This window comes from Stegostoma tigrinum, chromosome 22, assembly GCF_030684315.1.
Source record: "Stegostoma tigrinum isolate sSteTig4 chromosome 22, sSteTig4.hap1, whole genome shotgun sequence".
NCBI lineage: Eukaryota > Metazoa > Chordata > Chondrichthyes > Orectolobiformes > Stegostomatidae > Stegostoma > Stegostoma tigrinum.
The window spans coordinates 34,001,954-34,028,210 of record NC_081375.1 but is presented as its reverse complement, the minus strand read 5'-3'; the positions used below and the strand labels follow the sequence as shown (position 1 = coordinate 34,028,210).

General features: G+C 40.5%; 1 protein-coding gene across 1 annotated transcript; it reads left to right on the top strand.

Moving 5' to 3' along the window:
* The first annotated feature begins 2,394 nt into the window (after nt 1–2,394).
* On the top strand, nt 2,395–26,039 carry LOC125463798 (uncharacterized). Its single transcript, XM_048555511.1, has 5 exons — nt 2,395–2,438; nt 2,677–2,760; nt 14,263–14,601; nt 23,849–23,991; nt 25,644–26,039. Exons 2-5 carry the CDS (start codon nt 2,694–2,696, stop codon nt 25,743–25,745), a joined length of 651 nt encoding a protein of 216 aa, XP_048411468.1. The 5' UTR covers nt 2,395–2,438; nt 2,677–2,693; the 3' UTR covers nt 25,746–26,039.
* The last annotated feature ends 218 nt before the right edge of the window (nt 26,040–26,257 follow it).

Here is a 26,257-nt window from a genome sequence, read left to right as displayed (position 1 = left end):
AGGTACAATTACAAAGCATCTAAATGGTTATATGAATAGGAAGGGTTTAAAGGGCTACAGACCAAATTCTGGCAAATGAGAGTAAGCCAGATTGGGATACCTGGTCGGCATGGGCAAGGTGGACCAAATGTTATATTTCAGTGCTGTATACATCTATAACTGTATTGTTATAAAAAAGGGGTACGTCTTTGTCCCTGATGTAAATCCTGTGAATTCCTCACCAGTTTCCTATGAAGAAGGCATTCAGGACAGGTCAGAGTTTGAGATCTGACTGTATAATTTGCTGACAGGTAAGTGGGCAATCTTTAATGGTGATTACTGCCAATCAGATCTGATCCTCATTGTGCTATTAACCCAAGAATGACTGTACCTATAACATTCATTATTGAAACAGACAGTCTCTTGTCTCATTACATGAGAGTTTTGATTTTTAACTCCCCATCCTCAAAATTATCCCAGACCTTCCTTTTTGTTTCAACTGGCCCTCCCCACTTTCTCATTACCCTAGGATTTTTCTTAAATTTCAATTTCCACCTTCTTCATTTGTAAAGAGGAGTCATATTGGACTCAAAATGTCAAGTCTGTTTTTCTCTAACTAGATTCTGCCAGAAACTGCAGAGCTTTCCCACATTATTTTCTTCTTCCTGATCAGCCTTTCGATTGCTGTAACTTGCTTGTTCAATTTCAACACCTCTGCCTTGTGAATCTGAAAATCTTTGCAAACACCTCCAGAAACATTCAAAACAGTACTTCTGCTCACTGCAGTGGCAAAAACAAGTGTCAAAATTATCTTTTTTGAAAGTCCCATGGTGAGGACTTTAAATACCATCCACAAGACCCAAAGTAGCAGATTGGGAATCAAAGGAGCCTTAGGTGCCATTTGATGTCAAACGTTCCCACTTTGGCTTGCTTCTGGCTAGTGTACAGAAGGCTGATTGAGCACTTTCACAGTCAAGGCTTTCCACTGAATCTAGCTGTAAACAAAGTGAGTTACATTTTTAGCACTTGAAATTTCCGCAGCAGCCACATGAGTAAAGCAAGTGAGTTAAATCATGCAGCTTAAGGACTTGTTTCAGGAATATAACTATTCGGAACATTAAAACCTACAATTAACATTGATGTGACATTATGATCCCAACGAAAGAATCTATTGGCATCATAATGTTACATCAGCTCAATCATTTTATAAAACAGGAACTGGTCAGATAGAACGCACAGAGTTTCCCTTGACAATACTGACAAACTAAGAAATAATGTTTCACAATATTCTGCACTTGTAAATCTGCCAGGAAGGTGAAAGAGATATAAGAGAGAAGCATTTCGGGGATTGTGACAATGCAGTGATGTTTTAGCAAGATTAAATGTTAACTCATGTCTGCAAGGAATCTTTTGCTTCCAATGACAGTTTTGTTGCTGTAGTTTTATGACAACAAAAGTAAGTACACTATTTAATCCTGTTTCTGTAATGATTAATGGTCTTGGATCAATAATAAAGCTCTGTATATTCACAGTGGTAGCTTAGTTGATTTCTGGGTTTATTTTAAACCTTGGTTTTGGTGCTTACTGTTTGTTGGGTGCTCAGCTGTCATCGGTTCGATTGGAAGCTGCTAATGCCCTGACCTGTAGTTTTGTAGCATCATTAAGTCTTTTGAGAAAGACGAGGCTGTGTTCACCTATTTGTTTGAAAATAAGATTTTGCTATATTCCTTCCCCTTCATTTTCAGCAGCTTTAAAGTTCTTAGATGGTTTCTGATTTGAAGATTCCTGCCTCATGCACTCTCATGGCTATCCCACCTCCCACCTGAAGGTTAGTATGCAGGTACAGCAAGTAGACAGGAAAGCTGCAGAATGATGTGAGTTATTGTGATGGAAACTGAGTGCAAGAGTAGGGAGGTTTTGCAAGGCATTTGGGAAAGTATATCTGGACCTCTGTGTACAGAACTGGTCATCTTACTTACAGAACAATTTTGATACATTGCAAGCAGTTCAGGGAAGGTTTACTGGACTAATGCCTGGAATGAGCAGATGGTCTTATGGCAAAAGGCTAGACAGTTAGGCCTGTATCCTTTGAAGTTTAGCAGAGTGAGAGATGACTTCTTTGAAACATATAAGATCTTGAAAGGATTTGACATGGTGGATGTGGGAAGGATATTTTCTCTTGTGGGAGAATCTAGGACCAGAGATCATCCATTTAGGACAGGAACGAAGGGAGACAGAAACAGTTCTCGTTGGAATTGCTTTCCTCAAAAGTCAGTGAATGCTGAATCTTTAAATATATTTTAAGGCAGAGACTGATGTTAGTTGCCAAGGGGATGAAAGATTGTCATGGGTATGTAGGAATGTAGAGTTGTGGTTAAATTTAGATCAGCTGTGATCTTATTGAAATTTGGAGAAGGCTCAAAGAGTTGACTTGCTTGGCCTAGGTCCTTGTTTGTATGGTAAGTACATACTAGAAATTTAACTCATACATTGTGTTAAGCTTCACAGTTTTCAGTTCAATTATTTTGCTGTAGATTGGTTTCAAAGGACTAATTTATGTATAAACATTGTTGCCAAGAGTTTGGGGAATACTAAAAAGTACCTTATATCAAGATTGCCTGTGGTTTATGCTACGTGGGTTTAGCCGATATTTAGAGCGGAAATTTAGCTAACTGTGCTTTTGAAATGTATTAACAGAGTTACAAGCATTAAGAATGGCTACACAAAAAGTCTCGCTTCTTCACATTCTTCTATTTTCAATGATTTCAGGAGTAAAGACAGGTAGGAAAACTTTTCTTCAGGATTTTCTGCGAAATCTTCCTCACAGCCATACATCAATTCAAATGTTAATGTTTCTTCAATACGTAAGAATGTTCGAGAGCTCTTTTATGAAGTATATCAGGGTCAAATAATTTGATGTGTTCACTGATTTTAAAGTCTTTTCCTAAATCTCTCGCTGCCACTTCTCACTTCAGTTTTCAAATTTTCCTTAAGATATCTCTTTAGCTAAGTTCTTGATTATTTTTCTGATGCTTTGCTCTTTGATATGATATTGAAATGCCTTCACCCCTCTCAGAAGTGCTTTGGGACATGTTTCTAGGTTAAAAGCAGTTCATGGAAAAGTGAGGAATTCTTCTAGTATGCAGTTAAGTGATAACTTAAACACGATTAAAGCTTTGAATGATTAATTAAGAAAAATTTCAACATTATAATAATTATTTACATCCAAAATATGTAATAAATTACAGAACTTGCTAGGACATCATTGAACAGCATTGAATTCAGCATGCATTAATCAGCCATGGTTCAGAGAAGAGCTTTTGAAACGCTCTGACTCTATTTCAAACTGCAATTGATGATTTACTGAAATTATGTGCAATCATTATGAATTGTTTCAAGTGAAACTAAACTGATCATCTAATACTCACAATCATTTGATCTCAATCAGGCATTTGTGAATTAAAATGTTTTCAATATTTAACTTCATAACGATGTTACAAAGTATTTGAATCTTGTTTATAATTTTTAGAAAGTACACATGAATGTGGTGTGTATTCCTAAAAATGATTGCTGCATCGCTTCAAAATACAAGTAGCTTCACAGGTCTTCTTTGACATCATGAATATAAATCCTAATGTACTCAATATGTCTGACTATACGCCAAATAGTCAACCCACTGTACTATATAACTTTCAGAAGTTGTCAGTTGCTTGACATTTCGTTCATCATCTGAATGCTTCAGAAATTTGAATAAATATATGGGACGCACACAACAGTATTGTATGAAAATCTGTGTATTTTTATGCTAATCCTAGATCTCAATTACATCCTCCTTGCCTAATGTCAGTTCAGCCCAAACTCTGAGTGCAGATTATAGTAAAAGCTGTGCATAATGTGAAAAACTATAAGGGTTCATTAAGTAGAGATACCAAGGTGTACAGCTGGATGAACACAGCAGGCCAAGCAGCATTGTAGGAGCAGGAAGGCTGGCCTTTTGGGCCTAGATCCTTCTTCAGAAATGGGGGAGGGTAAGGAGGTTCTGAAATAAATAGAGAGAGAGGGAGAGGTGGATAGAAGATGAATAGAGGAGAAGATAGGTGGAGAGGAGACAGACTGGTAAAGAGAGAGGATGGAGCCAATAAAGGTGAGTATAGGTGGGCAGGTAGGGAGGAGATAGGTCAGCCCTGCTAGGGCGGACAGGTCAAGGGGGCGGGATGAGGTTAATAGGTAGAAGATGGGGGTGGGGCTTGAAGTGGGGGGAGGGGCTAGGTGGAGGACGGGTTGAGGAGGCAGGGACAAGCAGGGCTGGTTTTGGAATGCGGTGGGGGGAGGGGAGATTTTGAAGCTTGTGAAGTCCATATTGCTACCATTAGGCTGCAGTGTTCCCAAGCAGGTTATGAGCTGCTGTTCCTGCAACCTTTGGGTGTCATCATTGTGGCACTGCAGGAGGCCCAGGATGGACATCTCGTCTAAGGAATGGGAGGGGGGTTGAAATGGTTCACGACTGGGAGGTGCAGTTGTTTACTGTGAACTGAGCGTAGGTGTTCTGTAAAGTGACCTCCAAGCCTCCACTTGGTTTCCCCAATGTAGTGGTGCCACAATGGGGACAGTGGATGCAGGTGAACATCTGCTTGATGTGGAAAGTCTTCTTGGGACCTGGGATGGGAGTGAGGGGGGAGGCGTAGGGGCAGGTGTAGCACTTCCTGCGGTTCCAGGGAAAGATGCTGGGTGTGGTGAAGCTGGAGGAGAGTTTGGAGCGGACAAGGGAGTCACAGAGAGAGACTGGTCCCTCCGTAGGGCAGATAAGGGTGGGGAGGGGAAAATGTCTTTGGTGCTGGGGTCGGATCGCAGGTGGCAGAAGTGGCGGAGGATGATACGTTATATCCAGAGGTTGGTGGGGTGGCACCTGCGGACGAGAAAGATTCTATTTTGTTTTTTTTATTGCGGGTAGGGAGTGTGAGGGATGAGTTGTGGGAAATGCGGGAGATGTGGTCGAGGGTGTTCTTGACTACTGAAGGGGGATGTTGCGGTCTTTGAAAAAAGAAGACATTGGAGATGTATGGGAGTGGAATGCCTCATCCTTGGAGTAGATGCAGTTGAGGCGAAGGAATTGGGAATAGGGGATGGCATTTTTGCACGAAGGTGGGTGGGAGGAGGTGTATTCTAGGTAGCTGTGGAAGCTGGTGGTCTTGGAATGGATATCGGTTTCTAGGTGTTTGCTGCAGTTGGAAACAGAGGGTTCCAGGAAGGAGAGAGAGGTATTAGAGATGGTCCAGATGAACTTAAGGTTGGGATGAAAGGTGTTGGTGAAGTGGATGGACTGTTCAAGCTCCTCATGGGAGCATGAGGTGGAGCTGATATAGTTATCAATGTAACGGAGGAAGAGGTGGGGTTTCGGGCCAGTGTAGGTACGGAAGAGGGAGTCATTTTTTTAAAGACACAATTCCAAATGTGACGAAACTTTTATGTTGAACCATGTATTTGTGTTTCTCTGTATCTGATGACTGAAACTTCATTCAAATGTGAGTTAAAAAATCAAAACCTCATTCATTAGCCCCATATTATTTTTGCTGTTTTGGCACACAGTTTTTCTGTCACCCACAAAAACAGGAACACATGAGAGGTTGTCTAAGATTTGAACTCAGGATCTCTCACATACAAAGCTGTTATTTATAACAAGCCAACAATCATACCCATGAGATATTGGAACAGCAGTAGGCCACTCAGCCCATTCAATTTTCTCTGATGTTCAGTGTGATCATGGCTGTTCTGATCATTCTTAACTGTGTTTTCCTGCCTTTCATCTATAAATCTTAATTCTCTTTTTGATTAAAAACCCATCTCAGTTTTGAATAAACTTCATGACTCTCAGTGGTAACAGCCCACTGTGGTAAAGAATTCCATGAATTTATGACCCTCTGAATGAAAAATTTCCTCCTCATCTGTGTTTTAAATGTGTGACCTCTTGTTCTGAGATTACACCGTCTGGTCCTAAATTCTATCACAAGGGCAAACAGCCTTTTCGCATCAACCCTGCAAAGTCCTCTAAGAAACTTGTACATTTCAATACAGTCATCTCTCATTCTTCTAAATTCCAGCAAGTACAGACCCAATCTACTCAACGTCATCTCATAAGACAGAGTCCAATACAGATCAGTATCATACAATACAATAAATACCCCAATACCCCAACACACCAATATCAGCCTTTTGAACCTTCTCTGGGCTGCTGATCTATCTCTCCTTAGATAATGGGCCCAAAACTGTTCACAGTATTTTGGCTGTAGTCTGTCAAGTGCCTTGTATAGTTTTAGCAAAACCTCCCTGTTGTCATACTCCAGTCCTTTGAAATAATGGCCAACATTACATTTTCCTTTCCTATTACCTGACTCTCAGTGATTCCTAGGCGAGGACTCCAAAATCACTCTGCTCTGTAGTTTCTGCAATCTGTCTCCATTGAAGTATCATTCAGATCCTCTTTTCTTCCTGCTGAAATGCATAACCTTACACTTTCCCACTTTATACTCCATATGTCAAGTTTTTGCCTATTCACTAAATTGTTGATATATCTCTGCAAGCATTTTGTGTCCCCTCACCACTTGCTTTCCCATCTATTTTTGTGTCATCTGCAACTTGGCTATTGTACATTCATTTTTCTCATCTATGTCATTAATATATATTGTAAATAATCGTGTCTCCAGTGCTGATCTCTGTGCAGGTTGCCATCTGAATATGCCCCCCTTATCAAACTGCCTCAAAAGTAAATGTGGAGAATTAGGGCTGTTTTCAATCTTTCCATTGAACCACAGTTTAGAAAAACTTAAACATATTTGTGGCCTGACATATTTTCAAATATGAAGCCCATGTTGTTTCAAGAACTATTGAGGCACTGGGTGGGATGCTGTGAGGGTCAGCGTGGATTTGTTGGGCCAAAGGGCCTGTTTCCCCACTGTAGGGACTCTATGATTTATGAGCTAGGAAATAAATTGAGAAGAGATTATTATTGAGCATCTCTTTGTTGCTTCCCTGTGTCATGTTGGAAGTAAACTCTTTCCCCTTTCTTTGAAACAGGGCCTTGTCTCTTCAAAAGGCATCTTTTCTGTACCCTTCTCTGCTACTCTTTCTGGATATCACGACCCATAAAAGAGAGAAAAAAAGAACTGTCAATAAGTTTGCTGCAATGTATTTGGATGATATATCTGCCATAGGCGACTAGCTGAAGGCATCCTGCAAGTAATGAAGCATGGATGTGAGGCATGATGCAGTGGTAACTGTATGAGATTGTGGTAATGCATTTCAGTTTTCGGCATAACCCCAAACTACTTACTATTGGCCATTGAGCTGAAATGCATTGATCAGCATGATATGTTGATGATGCATTGGTTGAAGACATCACTGGAAGATGTACTACTGACCTTAACAACTTGAGGAGGATAATATTTTTATTGCAAGGCAGCCTGGTCCTTAAGGAATGATTCCTGGAATTCACATCCAAGGCAAGTGATCCCAAACCCTGAATATACTCTGTGTGCAGAATCTAATAGCAATCTCTCCTCTTGACCTCGGGATCCCTGTCTCTGGCCTGGTGATCCTTCAAAGGCTTTTATAAATAGTCCTGGCATCTACCTTCTTCCTTCCGTCTTCGTCCTTCCTTCAAAGGCTTTTAGAAATATTCGTGGCATCTACTGTAGGATGAATATGTTTCTCTTTTAAGAGGTAAGGTCTGGGCAGGGGTAATTCAATCCAAAACATTTACTGTGATTTCTCTCCACAGATGCTGCCAGACCTGCTGAGTTTTTCCAGAAATTTCTCTTTTTGCTTCCCTTTAAGAGGACCACATAGTCTTTAAAAATTGCAAGCTAGCTGTAAGCTTTGCTGGTTCTTAAGTGCACTTCGGCACTCTGTTAAAACTGCATCAAGTAGCAATGCATTCTGCACTGGTTTGTATAGCACTATCATTGAGGTGATCAGGCAGCATTACATTTTTCCTGCCTGTGGACCCTTGGCTAGACATGGGGCACTTGCATGCTGAGATTCCTCTGTCTGCAAATAGTGCTAATCAAATGCTTAGCCCCCAGACTCTCAGCAGTTGCAAGAATACCTGTCTTTTTCCTGTGACATCTTATGTTAGAGGGTGCACAATCTCTTCTTATTATGTCTCTTGTTTTTAAGGTTAAATTTGAAATCAACAATAACAAAGTCGACAGGAGGAATAGTAAAACAGCGTATTATTTAAATTGACAGAATATGCAGGACTGTGAGGTAAAAACTGTGTCCTGGCACATAAATCATATAAAGCTAGAATGCAGGGCAAGCGCATTATTAAGTAGGCAAATGAAATACTATCATTGACTTATGAGTAAAAGATGATAAATTAGGGATGTTTTGTTACTGTTGTATAGAGCATAGATGAAGTCACATCTGAAATACACTTAACAGCTTCGCTGTCATTATTTAAAGGATAAAAATATATTGGAAATATATTTATAGTGGCCTCAACAATACTCTGTGGTAAAGAATTCTACAGATTCACTACTCTCTGAGTTAAGAAATTCCTCCTTATCTCTGTTTTAAATATGTAACTGTTTATTCTGAGATTAGCTCTCCTCGACTCCCCCACAAGGGGAAACCATCTTTCTGCATTTACCTGACAAGTTCTCTGAAATCCTCTCTATTTTTGTATTCTATTTTGTTTGGAATAAAGGCTAATTATCCACTTGCCTTCCTTGTTACCCATTGAACGTTGGTGCTAGCATTTTTATGATTCAAGTATGAGGACTCCCAAAACCTGTAGCTATGTTCTGTAGCTTTCTGCTGTGTTTCTCCATTTAAATGATATTGAGTTCCTCTATTTTTCCTATCACAGTGCATATCCTCACACTTCCCCACACTACATTCCATCGAATAAGTTTTAGCCCACTCATTTAAGCTGGCTGTATCCCTCCGGTATCTGTCAGCTCATTTGGCTGGATGGCTGCTTCACAATGCAGAGGAATGCTTACATTATGGTCTCAAATCTCACACCACCTAGGGTCAGCAGGCAGGCCCCACCTTCTCAACATTGCCTCTTCCCTAATGTGTAGCTACTCTCAGGGTAAATCCACCAGCAGTTATCTCTCTCTCTCTCTCTCTACCTCTCTCTCTGAGGGAGCAGTTCTCTGGGACTATGGTGTCTTTACTATACCCATTGTTGTGTCATCCTCACAATTTGCTTTCCCACGTATTTCCCACCTTGGCTATAGTATATTTACATGCCTAATCTATGTGATTAATAGGCATTGTAAATAATTTTGGCCTCAGTACTGCTCCCTTTGACACTCCTTTAGTTACAAGTTGCCATTTTGAAAATACCCCCTTATCTTAATCCTCTATTTTCTATTAGTAAGCTAACCCTCTATTTATGCCAATGTATTACTGATTTCCTGAAAGAATTAAAGCCAAGATACCACGTTTTAAAGAAATTAGTTTATCATACGAGAAACAAATACAGCAAATAGTACTAGCAAAATGCCATCAACTATCACACCTATATGACAGAAGAAGGGTAGAGTTAGTACCTTAGGTGGCGAGTTTGCAATGCAGAATGATGTTAAAGTGCAAGTTCATATCCTGTACCTGCTGAAGGGCTTAATTTCACCTCGATTAACTTTAAGTACCTTGCCTGTGGTGTGTTTACCCTCAAGTGAAGTTTAACACCAACTGTCTCTAATGAGAGAATGGCTCCATAATGAGTATCCTCACAGAAAAAAAAATCAATTACTAAAATTAGTTACACTTCCAGCTGAACATTACCCTTTCAACATTGAATTCCACAATCACTGTGCCCCACCCACCCCAAAAAATCCAATGGGTACCTATTAGGCTTTTGAAAATACCTTCACTTCCTGGCAATAAAATAAAGTGCTACAACTCTCAGAAGTTATCTTCAGTTTTCCTCAAGGCTCCTACTATCTTTCAAGGTATGTGCTTTCCTGGGGCCATCTCACTAACGTAAGCACCTCATAATTGTGAACATTCCAACTCAAGAGTGAACTTCAATGTATATGACTCCACATCTTTGCTTTGGAGTCTAGTAACCCCAACTCAGAAATTTCTCTAATTTCTAATAACGTCTCTGCATCTTTCTAGGTGTTAGAAGACTGTCTGGCCGGATTTTTTTTTTGCAATTAGGCAGATATTAAGACAATAAGATTTTGCAATAAGTCTTTTGATGGTTTTTTAAAAAGTGATAGTATTCTCAAAATTATAACTGTCCCACCCCAGTGCTAATTCCACCATTTTAGTGGTGGGGTGGGGGTGAGTATATTCCGAAATGTATATCAATGGTTTCCAGATTCAGCTGCATATATAAGACTCCAATTGCCTCTCGTAATTTTTTTTTCATAGACTGACACAAGAACCATGTACAGATAACAAAGTGTGGAGCTGGATGAACACAGCAGGCCAAGCAGCATCTCAGGAGCGCAAAAGCTGACGTTTTGGGCCTAGACCCTTCGTCAGAGAGGGGGATGGGGAGAGGGAACTGGAATAAATAGGGAGAGAGGGGGAGGCGGACCGAAGATGGAGAGTAAAGAAGATAGGTGGAAAGGAGAGTATAGGTGGGGACGTCGGGAGGGGATAGGTCAGTCCAGGAAAGACGGACAGGTTAAGGAGGTGGGATGCGGTTTGTAGGTAGGAAATGGAGGTGCGGCTTGAGGTGGGAGGAAGGGATGGATGAGAGGAAAAACAGGTTAGGGAGGCAGTGACAGGCTGGGCTGGTTTTGGGATGCAGTGGGGGAAGGGCATGAGCTGGGCAGGTTGTGTGATGCAGTGGGGGGAGGGGACAAACTGGGCTGGTTTTGGGATGCGGTGGGGGAAGGGGAGGTTTTGAAGCTGGTGAAGTCCACATTAATGCCATTGGGCTGCAGGGTTCCCAGGTGGAATATGAGTTGCTGTTCCTGCAACCTTCGGGTGGCATCCTTGTGGCACTGCAGGAGGCCCATGATGGACATGTCATCTGAAGAATGGGAGGGGGAGTTAAAATGGTTTGCGACTGGGAGGTGCAGTTATTTATTGTGAACCGAGCGGAGGTGTTCTGCAAAGTGGTCCCCAAGCCTCCGCTTGGTTTCCCCAATGCAGAGGAAGCCATACCAGGTACAATGGATACAGTATACAACATTGGCAGATGTGCAGGTGAACCTCTGTTTAATGTGGAAAGTCATCTTGGGGCCTGTGATGAGGGTGAGGGAGGAGGTGTGGGGGCAAGTGTAGCCCCATACCCCACCTCTTCCTCCGTTACATTGATGACTGTATCGGCACCGCCTCTTGCTCCCCAGAGGAACTCGAACAGTTCATCCACTTCGCCAACATCTTCCACCCCAACCTCAAGTTCACCTGGGCCATCTCCAACACATCCCTCACCTTCCTGGACCTCTCAGTCTCCATCTCAGGCAACCAGCTTGTAACTGATGTCCATTTCAAGCCCACCGGCTCCCACAGCTACCTAGAATACACCTCCTCCCACCCACCCTCCTGCAAAAATTCCATCCCCTATTCCCAATTCCTCCGCCTCCGCCGCATCTGCTCACACGATGAGGCATTCCACTCCTGCACATCCCAGATGTCCAAGTTCTTCAAGGACCGCAACTTTCCCCCCACAGTGGTCGAGAAAGCCCTTGACCGCATCTCCCACATTTCCCGCAACACATCCCTCACACCCCACCCCCACCACAACCGCCCTAAGAGGATCCCCCTCATTCTCACACACCACCCCACCAACCTCTGGATACAACGCATCATCCTCCGACACATCCGCCATCTACAATCCGACCCCACCACCCAAAACATTTTTCCATCCCCACCCTTGTCTGCCTTCTGGAGAGACCACTCTCTCCATGACTCCCGTGTTCGCTCCACACTGCCCTCCAACCCCACCACACCCAGCACCTTCCCCTGCAACCGCAGGAAGTGCTATTCTTGCCCCCACATCTCCTCCCTCACCCCCATCCCAGGCCCCGAGATGACTTTCCACATTAATCAGAGGTTCACCTGCACATCTGCCAATGTGGTATACTGTATCCATTGTACCCGGTGTGGCTTCCTCTACATTGGGGAAACCAAGTGGAGGCTTGGGGACCGCTTTGCAGAACACCTCCGCTCGGTTCGCAATAAACAAAGTGGTATACTGTATCCATTGTACCCGGTGTGGCTTCCTCTACATTGGGGAAACTAAGCGGAGGCTTGGGGACCACTTTGCAGAACACCTCCGCTCGGTTCGCAATAAACAACTGCACCTCCCAGTCGCAAGCCATTTTAACTCCCCCTCCCATTCTTCAGATGACATGTCCATCATGGGCCTCCTGCAGTGCCACAAGGATGCCACCCAAAGGTTGCAGGAACAGCAACTCATATTCCGCCTGGGAACCCTGCAGCCCAATGGTATCAATGTGGACTTCACCAGCTTCAAAATCTCCCCTGCCCCCACTGCATCCCAAAACCAGCCCAGTTTGTCCCCTCCCCCCATTGCATCACACAACCTGCCCAGCTCATGCCCTTCCCCCACTGCATCCCAAAACCAGCCCAGCCTGTCTCTGCCTCCCTAACCTGTTCTTCCTCTCACCCATCCCTTCCTCCCACCTCAAGCCGCACCTCCATTTCCTACCTACGAGCCTCATCCCACATCCTTGAACTGTCCATCTTCACCGGACTGACCTATCCCCTCCCTACGTCCCCACCTATACTCTCCTCTCCACCAACTTCTTTTCTCTCCATCTTCGGTCCGCCTCCCCCTCTCTCCCTATTTATTCCAGTTCCCACTCCCCATCCCCCTCTCTGATGAAGGGTCTAGGCCCGAAACATCAGCTTGTGTGCTCCTGAGATGCTGCTTGGCCTGCTGTGTCCATCCAGCTCCACACTTTGTTATCTTGGATTTTCCAGCATCTGCAGTTCCCATTATTTCTGATACAATTTTAACCCTGTACAGATCATTCCCATTAGGAGCAGGCTTGAACTTTGGGAATCTTTCAGACTGGGAAGGAATCCCTTTGTGATGTGGCCCCAAGAGACATTTAACTGAGGGCACATGCCCTTTGGAAAATGCATAGTGGCCTTTGTAATTATTTAAGGTGGACAGATATGTGGGTTTGTCAGTGCATAAATGAATTTAAACAGAGAAGCTTATTGGTACCGTTAACTGAGCTATCAAAAGAAATTGTTACAAAATTCCAAAACATACTTTCAAATTAAATTGTCAAAGGTATAAAATGGAACGGAAAAAGCAACTGTGAAAAGTTTCAAAAACAACTGTCAAGCGACACATGTAAAACCTCAACCTTTAAATGTCTGAGATAAACCCAGAATGTAAAAACAATTGCTTGCTATTTCAGTTTTTCTGTTGATATCAGCTTGAGAATTGTCATCACTGCATTCATTCTGTATGACCAACTTCAGAACATTCCATTAGACGAGTATGGTGCCTGCAATTTCACTATTTGATTGCTAGCTTCAAGTGGTTATAAATTCTTGAATTTCGGGTATGAACTCCACTGTTTAGAGTTCATAAAGGAGCAGTTGAATGAGGGATTTGTTCTTATTGGAGACAATGCTGTTGAAGGAATGTTATTGCAGTTTTTTTATGAATCAATTTTTTTATGAAAGATAAAATTTTCCAACAGACATCTAAAATGTTCTTTGTTTTATCTCATCATGAGTGCTGTGCTCTGTTTATGGTGAATAGTGGATAAGTTGACATGGAGGTTTAAGGGCAAAGAGGGTTGATGGAGGAGCCCTGTGTGGTTGGCCTGTGTTGACACTAAGTTAAGTCAGGGGCTATAAAGGGTACTTTGGCGTAGTTAGGAGTGCACAGATTTGTACAGAGGCTATGAGGGGCCATGTAAGTTGGACATGAGATGGCAGGGCTGAGGTATTGAAAGTGTGTGGGGTGAGATAGTGTGAGTGGGCGGGACCAAATGGCTGTCTTATGCTTTCTTCTCTTTTGATAATCTTGAAGAAAGAGCAAGCATTCCAAGCAGACCTTTTGTCCATCTCACCTCTGCACTGTTTCCACAGTCACCTGCCATGACTCGTAGAAAGTCAGGCCCGGCAATTTCTAAAGTTCAGTATTTAATTATCAGACACTCACAGAGGTTATCTTCCCAAAATGATAACAATCCGAAAGTATTAATATGAATCAGAAAACTAGATTATTATGATAATGCTTACACAAAGGAAAGGTTTGTTTGATAATTAATCCTTTTCAGCGTTTTCTAATTGCACTGATGATATTTTTCATTATGTATTCTACAGATGGTCACATTTCCCCAGCTCCGTTCATCAAACGAATGAAAAATGGAGCTTCATTTTCAATAAATTGTGAATATTCATCATCCCAAGGGACCATTGTGGGCACCTACATCAGAAGAAGTTTTTCCAATCCCATTGATTTGATCTATGTCCACCCAAAACAGATTACAAAACACAAGTCCTATGAAACACGTCTTGAGTATAAAGGAGATGTGAAAAACTTCACGGTAACCATCAACAACATTCAGGAAAGTGACATAGGCATTTACTATTGTGTTTTTGGAATACGAAATAAAACATACATTAAAGATAGCATTGGACAAGAGACAGTATTACTATCAGGTATGCTTTATGTTTCAAATCTTCATCTGACATAGATTATAGAAGCAAGGCTAATTCAAAAGAACAGCAAATATACTGAAAATTTGGAAATGTTAGTGTGCATGTCATTTGTTGTTTTCATTTACGTTGTTTTACACAAAATCGAAACAATTTTCTTTTCTGACTGTTTGCCCCTGAAAGACTCCATCTCTTTAAATGTTCAACATTTTTTAAAACTTTCTTCCTGATAAATTGCTGAAGTGGTGCTGGCCATTGTGAATTTGTCAGTGCATAAATGAATTTAAACAGAGGAGCTTATTGGTACCGTTAACTGAGCTATCAAAAGAAATTGTTACAAAATTCCAAAACATACTTTCAAATTAAATTGTCAAAGGTATAAAATGGAATGGAAAAAGCAACTGTGAAAAGTTTCAAAAACAACTGTCAAGCGACACATGTAAAACCTCAACCTTTAAATGTCTGAGATAAACCAGAATGTAAAAACAATTGCTTGCTATTTCAGTTTTTCTGTTGATATCAGCTTGAGAATTGTCATCACTGCATTCATTCTGTATGACCAACTTCAGAACATTCTATTAGACGAGTATGGTGCCTGCAATTTCACTATTTGATTGCTAGCTTCAAGTGGTTATAAATTCTTGAATTTCGGGTATGAACTCCACTGTTTAGAGTTCATAAGATATTAACCCCTTGAAACTTATCAAAACAACCAACTTCTCTGTCACGCTGTGAATCTCAAAATGTTGTTGAGATCTCCTTGACATTGATGACACAATGATGCTAATGTAAAAGATGGCAAGTTAGTTTGGGAATCAAAATTGCCCTTTCTCACCCTCTATTCAGACAGGGTTCTGCTGAAATTATACAGGTTTCAGTAACTTCAACAATGGTCATTGTTGAGTTTGGGATGATGCAGTGAACTAAAGTGAAAGCCAGTGCCCTCTAACTCAGCAGACTGTACTTCCACTGGAATTATTTCACAATGTTGTGGCCTAGTTTCAAACATTTCCAAGTGAATGAGAAAAACCTATCCCTTATGAGTTCTCATCTTCTAAGGTTTACAGTAAAATTTGGAAGTCTGTACAATTTGCCTTCCTGCAAGATGCAAAAGACCCCATAGCACTATTGGAAGAAGAACCTAAGAGTTTTCATGGTCTTCTTGTCAATATTTAATCCCCAAACCTACAGCAGGAAACATAATGCTTATCTAGTCATGCATTTGATTGATACATATATTTTGCAAGTTTATGTGCAAACTAGTGATCACATTTCATACCTTAGAAAGTTGATGATACTTCAAAATTACTTCATTGTCTGTAAAATGATGTAGCATATCCTGAAGTTCCATCTGTGTCCTTTAATGTTTCTCTAATACTAAATGCCCCATCTGAGTGGAATAAGTAAATGTTTTCCCTTTTATGGTAGAAGTTCATCTTGTCTTGTAAAACTTGATTTTCTCTTCCACCATTCCTGCTGAAAATCTGTTCCAGAACATTATTACCCTTTTATTGGAAAAAATACTTAAATATCGTCGTTTCTTTTGGCATCCTTAATTTTAAGTTGTACCCCCAGTTCTTAAATTGTGGGCCTGACAGAAGAATACACACATACAAAATTTTCAGGAAGGTATGAAAGAATCCTTTCAATTCTTCCTTGATCCATTTTCCCAATGGAAAGTAAAGTTCTCGGGTACATAACTTTTCCTTTTGATTGATCTGGCCTTCAGGGTTCAGGAATCAGTCTTGCTACTGTTGCCAAGTGGTGGGAGACCTAAACTTAATACTATTATGTACATATGAGTGCAAGACATGTTAGAAACTCAGATCACCTCTCAGTTGTTATTAAATGATCAATCAGACTGTTCATTGTCTCGCAGCATAGAATGACAGCTTTAACAATCTATCTCCTAAATTTCAATAACTTCTTTCCTGCCATGTTACTTTGAGTACATTAAGAACCTTGTATATTCTGCTTCATTGCTTGAATGTTGTCATGTTCTGGTACCTTGTTACTCATTTATCAAATCTGCTCAGATTTCTTTGAGTTGTTGCATCAATTTGCAGCATCATTGGCCTAGTCCCAATTTGAATCTTACATCAGTTAACAAAAAAGAAACCCAAAACGAACTCCTGTGAGATGCTACCAACTTTATCATAATCCATACTTTGCTGTTTATTTCTGAACCAAGGATAAAGCTAGCCTAATTTTTTGTCATATGCATGATGAACCTTGTGGATCAATCTGTTTGTGCAATAGTGTCAAATTACTTCCCAAAATCCAAATTCATTAAAATTCATTGCCTCAACCCTTATACACAAATATAACTCTCAAATGGTTTCAGAGAATTGGTCAGGCATTATCTGTCTCCTACAAGTCCAGTCTGACACTCTTTGACATAACTATCCTTCCAGATGATCCCTTACGTTGTCAGTCATCAACATTTCCAATATTTCCCTATCAATAAATGTAAAGGCCATAACTTTGCCCAGGCCTCTTTTCTAAAGAACAAAGTCACTTGTTTCTATTTTTTGATCTGTTGGTACATGTACCAATGTTAATTTTTTAAAAACATAACAGTGATAGGATTCAAAATTCCCTCAGCAAAGACAATAAGGAATCTCGGAAAAAAAACATATTCGAGCATTGTGGAATTTTGTTGCCAAGCCAACTGAAAGATATTCCTTTGTTAAAAGTATTTCAATCTGATAAATTGGGCTTGGCTCTCTTTGAAAAATAATCACAGAACAGTGATTTGTTGCTAAAGTAAACAGGTTTTTTGTTCCAGTTTTACATACACGTATCAAACATTGGGTCTAAACAGCATGAAGTTGCTTTTACAGGAGATCATAAGAAATAGGAGCAGGAGTGGGCCTCCTGATCCATCAAACCTGCTCCGTCATTCAATAACATCATGTCTGATCTCTTCGTGGACTCCGTTCCACTAACCCAGCCGCTTGCCATAACCCTTAATTCCTTTACTGTTCAAAAACCTATCTATTTGTACCTTAAAAACATTCAACAAGGTAGTCTCATCTGCTTTGCTGGGCAGGGAATTTCATGGATTCAAAAACATTGGATAAAGAAGTCCTAAATCTGCTCCCCTTTACTTTGAGGATATGCCCCCTAGTTCCAGTTTCACCAGCCAGTGGAAACAACCTCCCTGCTTTTATCTCATCTATTCCCTTCATAATTTTATGTGTTTCTATTAGATGCTTCTCTTATTCTTCTAAATTCCAATGAGTATAGTCCCAGGCTACTCAATCTCTACTCATAAACTAACCCTCTCAACTCCGGAATCATCCTTTTGAACTTTGCCTGCACCCCATCCAGTGCCAGTACATCCTTTCTCAAGCAAGGAGAACAAAACTGTTGGCAATATTTCCAGGAGTGGCCTCATCAGTGTGCTACACAGCTGAGAAAAATAATTATCATCTGCTTTAATTTGATTTGAGCCTATGTCATTAAAACATTAGCTTAGGTCCCTGGATTACTAGCTGACTGACAATATAATAGACTATCACCTCCCCAACAGGACATTAGTGAATTAGATGGGCTTTTCCAACAACGGACAATGGTTTCATAGCCATTAGTAGATTCTTAATTATTTATTGAATTCATATTCCATCATCCAAAATGGTAGGATTTGAACCTGGGCCCACAGAGCACTAGCTGAGTTTCTGGATTATTGGACTAGCAATAATACCACCAGGCCATTACTACCACTGCCTTCCACCCCCCAAAAAATCACCGTGTCAAACATTTACAGCATATCTTGTTGCAGATCTTCTGGGATGATGAGCAGAGGACTGTACTCACAAAGTTAAATACCAAATGTGATATGGTATAAAGATACAACTAAATGTACCATGCAGCATCAACCCAGGCTCATTGGGACATGGGAACAGCAGTAGGCCATTCAGCTCCTTGGGCCTATTCCAACATTCAAATAGATCACGACTGATCTGTGGCCTAATTCCATATACTTGCTTTTCGCCCCTTAATAACTTTGCTGACAAAACTTTATCACTTTCAGATTTAAAATTAGCAACTGATCCAGCATCCACTGCCATTTGTGAAGGAGAGCTTGATCTGATGAAGAGTCATCTAGATTGAAATGCTAGCTTGCCTCCTCACCATGAATGCTGCCTGATTCACTGTGATCTCCAGCATTTGATGCTTTCAGTTCAAAAATCTACCACATTTTGTGCACAGCAGTGCTTCGTAACATCTCTTCTGAATGGTTTACCACTGAGTTATGGAATCCCCAACCAATGGAAATACTTTATCTTCATATACTCTGTTTTTCCCTGTTAATGTTTTGGAAATTTCTAACAGAATACCTAATAAATTTGACAGTAAACAGGCCCAGTTTGTGTAATCTCTCCTTATCTCTAATTGTGTAATGCATATTCATAATTAACCCTTGAAGTCCAGATATCATTCTTGTAGACTTAAGTTGTACTTCCTCCCAGGGCAAAAACATAAAATAACAAATCCTCACACAGCACAGTCAATCCTATCAAGACCCCTTCACAAATATCTGCAGACTCATGCAAAAAGTTTGAGATTTGCCTCACAAACCAATGTGCCTGCTACTTTCTGGGTTACTTAGGTATGATTGCAATCAATGACTGAGATTCCTCTGTCTGCAACAGTGGGTACATCCAGTGACAAAAACAAAAGTTGCTGGAAAAGCTCAGCAGGTCTGGCAGCATCTGTGAAGAAAAAGTCAGAGTTAACATTTCAGGTTTGGTGACCCTTCCTCAGTCTTATTGACAGCATAGATGACAGGCCATCAGTCAGGGGGGTGTTTTGAACCTTGTTATCTGCTTCCTCATATTAGCAAATGAATCAGAGCTCCTCCATGTTGAAAAGTGCTTAAAGGAACCATTCGGAGTGGCAAGGGCACAGAACGCTTGCTGACGAAGGGATTTCAAAATCCCTCACGAAGAATGGCTCAGTATTACCACTAATAGCCAAGCTGGCTGAGTCCTGAAAGACACAGTTGTCAGGCTGGGCATGTAGCAGATTGGTGTGGAGGCACTGGTGTTGGACTGGGACGGTCAAGGTCAGAAATCACACAACACCAGATTATAGTCCAAAAGGTTTATTTGAACACAAGCTTTGGGAGCCTCACTCATTCTCCAGGTGTTGGTGAGGTTGTAACAAACACGGAATTTATATGTAAAAATCAAAGGGTCATACCACTGATAAGGATGTATTAAATAAACCTTAGGCGCTGTTAAATCTTTACTCAGAAGGCTTTAATTGATTAATATGTATATCTAAATCCCAAAGATTCTCTCTCTCTCTCACACACACACAGACACACACACACACACACACACACACACACACACACACACACACACACACACACACACACACACACACACACACACACACACACACACACACACACACACACACACCCCTAAAATGCCACCACTTCTTTACACTGATTAAAACCTTCAGTTATCTCAGGGCAGTGGCTTGAAAGGAATTCAGGGTTTACATATACATTTTATTCAATTAAAACCTTCTAACTGATAAAAGATTTAACAGCATCTTAGGTTATTTAATACATCCTCATCAGTGGTGTGACCCTTTGATATTTTACTTATAAATTCTGTGTCTGATGCCATCTTACTAACACCTGAAAAACAAGTGAGGCTCAAAAAGCTTGTATTTTCAATCAACCTGTTGGACTATAACCTGGTGTCATGTGATTTCTGACCTTGTGGTAAATTATAAGAGAACCAATGAGGTCAAGAAATCTACTTGATTTCATCCAAAACTTACCTGTCATAGATGCGTGTATACCTAACAGTATTGGGATCAATCATCACCAGACAGTCCTAGTAGAGATGAAGTCCTGTCTTCATGCCCACCACTGGGTTGTGTGGAGTTTCCACCAGGCTAAAGATGATAGGTTCGGAATAGACCTAGCAGATCATGACTGGCTGCCTTCAGACAGCATAAATTTGTCAATATGGAATCGTTTTTGACTGAGCTGTTGGAAATTTTTTTAAGGATGGTGCTGATGGAATTGATAAAGAGGAGTTGGTAAATGTAGCATATTTGAAATTTCAGAAGGTTTTTGATAATGTCTTTCCTTGGAAGCTGGTTAACATGGGATAAAATGGAATATACTGACAAGGACCAAATATTGGCTAACAGATAGAAAACAGAACATGAACAAACAAGCCATTCTTGCATGAGGGGAGCACTGCAAGGTTCAATACTTACACCCCTGCCACTTGCAATATACCAATGCTTTGGACATGGGGACCAACAGTATTAAGGTCCTCGTTCACAGGTGACATAAACCTAGATGGGAATGTATGCTGAGAGAAGTGCAATATGGCTTCAAGAACATTTGGACAGACTTTTGAATAGCAAATAGAATATAATGAGGAAAAATGTAAGGTTACCCACTTTGGTAGAAGGAATGGAAGTGCAGAGTATTTCACAAATGGCTTGTGATTAGAAAGTGTAGGTGTACAAAGGGACCTGGGCATTTTTGTCAGTAAGTACTGAATGCTATTATGCAGGAGCAGCAAGCATTTAAAAGTCTAATGGTAGGTTAGCCTTTATTTTGAAAGGATTTTAGTGAAAATTTCCATCAATTATACAGAGTATCAGATTCCATCTGAAGTGCTGTGTTTGGTGCCCTTCACCTTTAGGAAGAGTATTATTTATATAGAGGGAGTGCAAAAATGGTTTACCAGATTTGGTTCCCAGATAGAAGGGCTTTTTTTTCTGAAGAGAGATTGGGGAAACTGGACCTGTATTCTCTATAGTTTCAAAGAATGAAAGGTCATCTCATTAAGCCCTATAAATTTACAATTTACCACAAGGTCAGAAATCACATCACACCAGATTATAGTCCAACAGATTTATTGAAAGCACAAGCTTTTCGAGCCTCGCTTGTTTTTCAAGTGTTAGTGAGATGGTATCAGACACAGAATTTATAAGTAAAACTTTAACCTTTAAAACTTTAAATTTTTAGAAGGCAATTATAGATGCAGGAAATATGTTCTGTAGTTGGAGAGCACCGAACGATAGTGAGCAATTTTTAAATAAGTCAGAAGCCACTTAGGCTCAAAATAAACAGATTATTTTTACTCTCATAATTGTGAATCTTTGAATTTCTTTACCCCGAGAAGGTTGCGGAAGATAGTCAAAGAGTATTTTTAAGGAGTGATTGACAGATTTCTAAATACCAATGATGCCATTTCAGAGAGCAATTAAGAGTCAACTACATTGCTGTTGTCTGGAGTATGCCAGACCAAGCTTTCTTTCACTCAAGGGCTTTAGTGAATCAGATGTGTTGTTATGATAATCAACAATGGATTCATGATCATCATTAGACTTTTTCTTCCATCTGCTGTGATGAAATTAATAATCCATTGACAATACCAGTTACTATTACCTCATGACTATTGATGTAACCATTTGATAAGTGGAACATTTGTAAAAATAAAAGTGACAATAAATTACTATTAATATTATTAATTAATATTGAGAGTCTGAGAAAGAGACTGAGAGTGAAATAATTGGACTGTAGTCATGTATATAGTGAGAATAAGGAGTTGAAATTATGTTACTATGCTTATGTTCACATTACTGGTAAAGTATAGCAGATAGGAATTACGGAATGGTATTACGCTAAGGAGAATGAGACAAACTAAAACAAAAAGTACAGAACCATGATGCAGAACACCTTTCCATGGGCACCCTTGAATCAAAGCACTATCCAGGATACAGCAGTCCATTTGAGTTGCACTCCATCCATCACCTTAAACATTCAATCGCTCCAGTTACGATTCAGCAGCAGGACCACCTAAAAGTGCTAGGCAGCAGTTCACCAAGTCTCTTTTGATAGAATCTTCAAAACTCATAACCTCTACCACCTAGAAGGTGGTCTAGTGGACACATGGGTACGCCAACACCTGCATGTTTCCCTTCAAACCACACACTATCCTGACTTGGAACTATATCACTGTCCCTTCATTCATGCTGGGTCAAAATTCTGGATCTCCCTCCATAACAGTAATGCAGGTATCCTTAGATCACATGGGTTCTCTCCGAGTGCAACAGGACCTTGATTAGATGGGCTGGTGGACCAAGGAGTGGCAGATGGAGTTTAATTTAGATAAATCTGAGATGCTACACTTTTGAAAGGCAAATCAGGGCAGGACTTATACACTTAATGATACGATCCTGGAGGATTGTTGCACAGGGAGTGTTATTGAACAAAGAGACCATGGAGTGCATGTTCATAGTTCCTTAGAGTAGAATTGCAGGTAGACTGGATAGTGAAGAAGGCATTTGGTATGTTTGCCATTATTGGTCAGTGCATTGAGTATAGGAATTGGGAGATCATGTTGCAGCTGTACAGGAAATTGGTTTGGCCATTTTTGGAATACTGCATTCTATTGTAGTCTCCAAGCCTTACCAGAGATGTTGTGAAACTTGAATGGATTCAGAAAGGATTTATAAGAATGTTGCCAGGGTTGGAAGGTTTGAGTTATGAAGACAGGCTGAATAGTCTGGGGTTATTTTCCTTGGAGCATCAGAGGCTGAGAGGTGACCTGACAGATGTTGATAAAATCATGAGCAGCATGGTGAATAGCCAAGGTTTTTTCCCCAAGGTAGTAGAGTCAAAAACTGGAGGGTAATAATTTAAGCTGAGAGAGGAAATATGAACAAGGGACCTAAGGGGCAACTTTTTCACACAGAGTGCAGTGCATGTATGGAATGAGCTGCCAGAGGAAGTGAAGGAGGCTGGTACAATTGCAATGTTTAAAAGGCACCTGGATGGGTACATGACTAAGAAGGGTTCAGAGGGATATGGGCTAAATTCTGGCAAATGGGACTAGATTAATTTAGGATATCTGGTCAGCATGGCTGAGTTGGACAGAAGGGTCTGTTGCCATACTGTACAATTCTGTGACTGTATGATTATATGACATGGACTGCAGGGTTTTAAGATGTCAGCTCACCGCAGCTTTCTCATGGGCAATAATGGATGCACAAAAGTATTGCGTTTGCCAGTGATGCTCATATTCCATGAATAAATAACAAGCAAAATTTAAAGTGCTCTAACAGATGCAGAACTTATTTTTCCCTTCTGTATAGGATGCAAAAAAATTACAAAAATGAAAATAATACAATGACAATATGGAGATGGTATGTATGGAATTCTTTTCAGAAAACAATGATACATTTTGTATCTTTTCAGAGTCCAATTTGAAAGACTGTAAAACCGATTGTGCAGATGCCACAAATTGTACAGAACTTTTACATAAGGATCCAATCATGATTGGTGTGATTATCACTGCAATAGTTGCTATCATTTGTGCACTGATTATGATACTTTGGCATGTAAGTTTCTAATTTCTTTGTAACAAATATTTCTGATATTTTATATGTAATTTTTCTGGCTGAAAAGGGAACCTGAGAAAGTGCCTTCTCTGAAATATGAAATAAATAAATATGGAATATTTTGTACAGTCGTTAGTAAAAATATGAATGCACTGGAGAGAGTACCAAAGTGTTTTACAAGAATGGTTCCAGCAATGAGAAACTTCAGTGATGAGGATAGTTTGAAGAAGTTGGGATTGTTCTCCTTGGGAGTGGTGGGCTTGTGGAATTCATTGCCGCAGAGTGCAGTGGAGGCCGAGGCATTGGATGCCTTCAAGGCAGCGATTGACAAATTCTTGATCTCAGAAGGAATCAAGGGCTAGGGGGAGAATGCAGGGAAGTGGTGTTGAAATGCCCATCAGCCATGATTTAAATGGCGGAGTGGACTTGATGGGCTGAATGGCCTTACTTCCACTCCTATGTCTTATGGTCTTATGGTTTTATGGAGAGAAGAAGGCTGAGTGGAGATTGCAGAGAGGTTTTATGAAGTCATGAGTAGGTTGGATGGAATAGTTAGGGAGAAACTGTTCTTGCTCATAAATTACAAAGAAACATGGGGAAAGACTGTGTGCAGCTGGAGGAACACAGCAGGCCAGGGAACATCAGAGCGGCAGGAGAGCTGACATTTCGGGCCAGGATCCTTCTTTCTGAAGAAGGGTCAGCTTTCCTGCCCCTCTGATGCTGCCTGGCCTACTGTGTCCCTCCAGCTTTACACTGCATTATCTCAGACTCCAGCATCAGCAGTTCTTACTATCTCTGAGAAATGTGAGGGCTTAGACAAAAGGTGATGTGCAAAGGAAGCAACGATGTGAGAAATAACTTTTTTACATCATGAGTAGATTGGGCATGCATTGCAGTGTCTGGAAGCATGATGGAGCTGGGTTCACATAAGACATCCATGGGGGCATTGAATGATAATTTGGACAGAAATGATGTATTGGATATTGGGGAAAAGGCAAAAGATTGGCACTTGGTAAGAGAACTAGTGCAGGAATAATGGATCAAATGGCTTACTTTTGCACAGAAACAAATCTGGGCTTCTGGGATACTGGATGAACAGTTCATAGTCTGGGAGCATAACTATAGAATTTCCCCTCTCCTCAGAAGCTTACTGTAGGCAACAGAGGGGTCTGGCTCTTGCTTCTAAGCAAAGAAGCCTGGGTTCACTTCCAGCTGTCATACGCATTTTGAGCATGTCATAAGATCTCTGAGTAGGTTGACTAAAAATAATTACACAAGCCCACAGAGGAAAGAGTACAAACTAGGGCAGTTTTACCAGTCACAGAAAAATGCGTATTCTGTTTCAAGTGTCATTTATTTTCCATGCATTCATGTAACTGAGAGATTCTCAAATATTATCAATCTTGGAGACACTCTCTGAATGTGGTCAGATTTTTAGCGTCTCGTTATTACTAATTTCTGAAATAGAAAATGTTGAGGTGCTATTAATTAAGGAGAATTGATTAACAATTAGTAATGATATATAGAAAGTTAATTCTGAATGAACAGCAGATATGGAATCAGCCTGATCTGCAAGCTGTAGAGTCCTCCACTTAGAAATCTAAATGAGAAAGCAGAGGAATACAATTTCTAAAAAGTGATTTTGTTTTTAGGCAAGGAAAAAATGCCAACCTGAGAAGCCAAGACATGGGAGAGCTCCAAACTCAGTATATGAAGACATGAACCTAGTGCGAACTCAAAGCGTGAGACGTTAATTATCAGATGAAATGTGTTGACTTCACAGCAGGTCATATTAACCTGGAATGTGGCCAGTCTTCTTTTATTATTTGATAATATGATTATGTGCGATAATAATATTGTACATTTTCACACTCTTTCTTGAAAAACACAAGGTTTGATAAAGTACCTTGTTTGTTTCACCTTTTGTCTGCTTTGTAGAATATACTAATTGTCCATTTATTGATGGAAAAGTGCACTATTTGCTTGGGATGGGGTTGCTGAAGGTTAGTGTTATTTGTATTTTATCATTAAAATATTATTTTTCTCTCTTCTCGTCTCCTGTTAATTGCCTTCAGTGTTTTCATGCTGTTTCATATGCAAGAAAATGAAAATAAGATGCATGTAGAAGCAAATTATTGCAGAAGCTGAACTGGGACTCTGATGAAGAATCATCTCGACTCAAATTTAGCTTGCTCTCTCTCTCCATGGATGCTGCCTGGCCCATTGTGATTTCTAGCATTATTTTGTCTTCAGTCAAGAAAAGCAC

Excerpts from the sequence above, each read along its gene's own strand:
- LOC125463798 (XM_048555511.1), top strand. The coding sequence starts at position 2,694 with ATGGCTACACAAAAAGTCTCGCTTCTTCACATTCTTCTATTTTCAATG. Across the intron at positions 2,761-14,262 it reads GATTTCAGGAGTAAAGACAG|ATGGTCACATTTCCCCAGCT; the intron begins GTAGGAAAACTT and ends TGTATTCTACAG. Across the intron at positions 14,602-23,848 it reads AGAGACAGTATTACTATCAG|AGTCCAATTTGAAAGACTGT; the intron begins GTATGCTTTATG and ends GTATCTTTTCAG.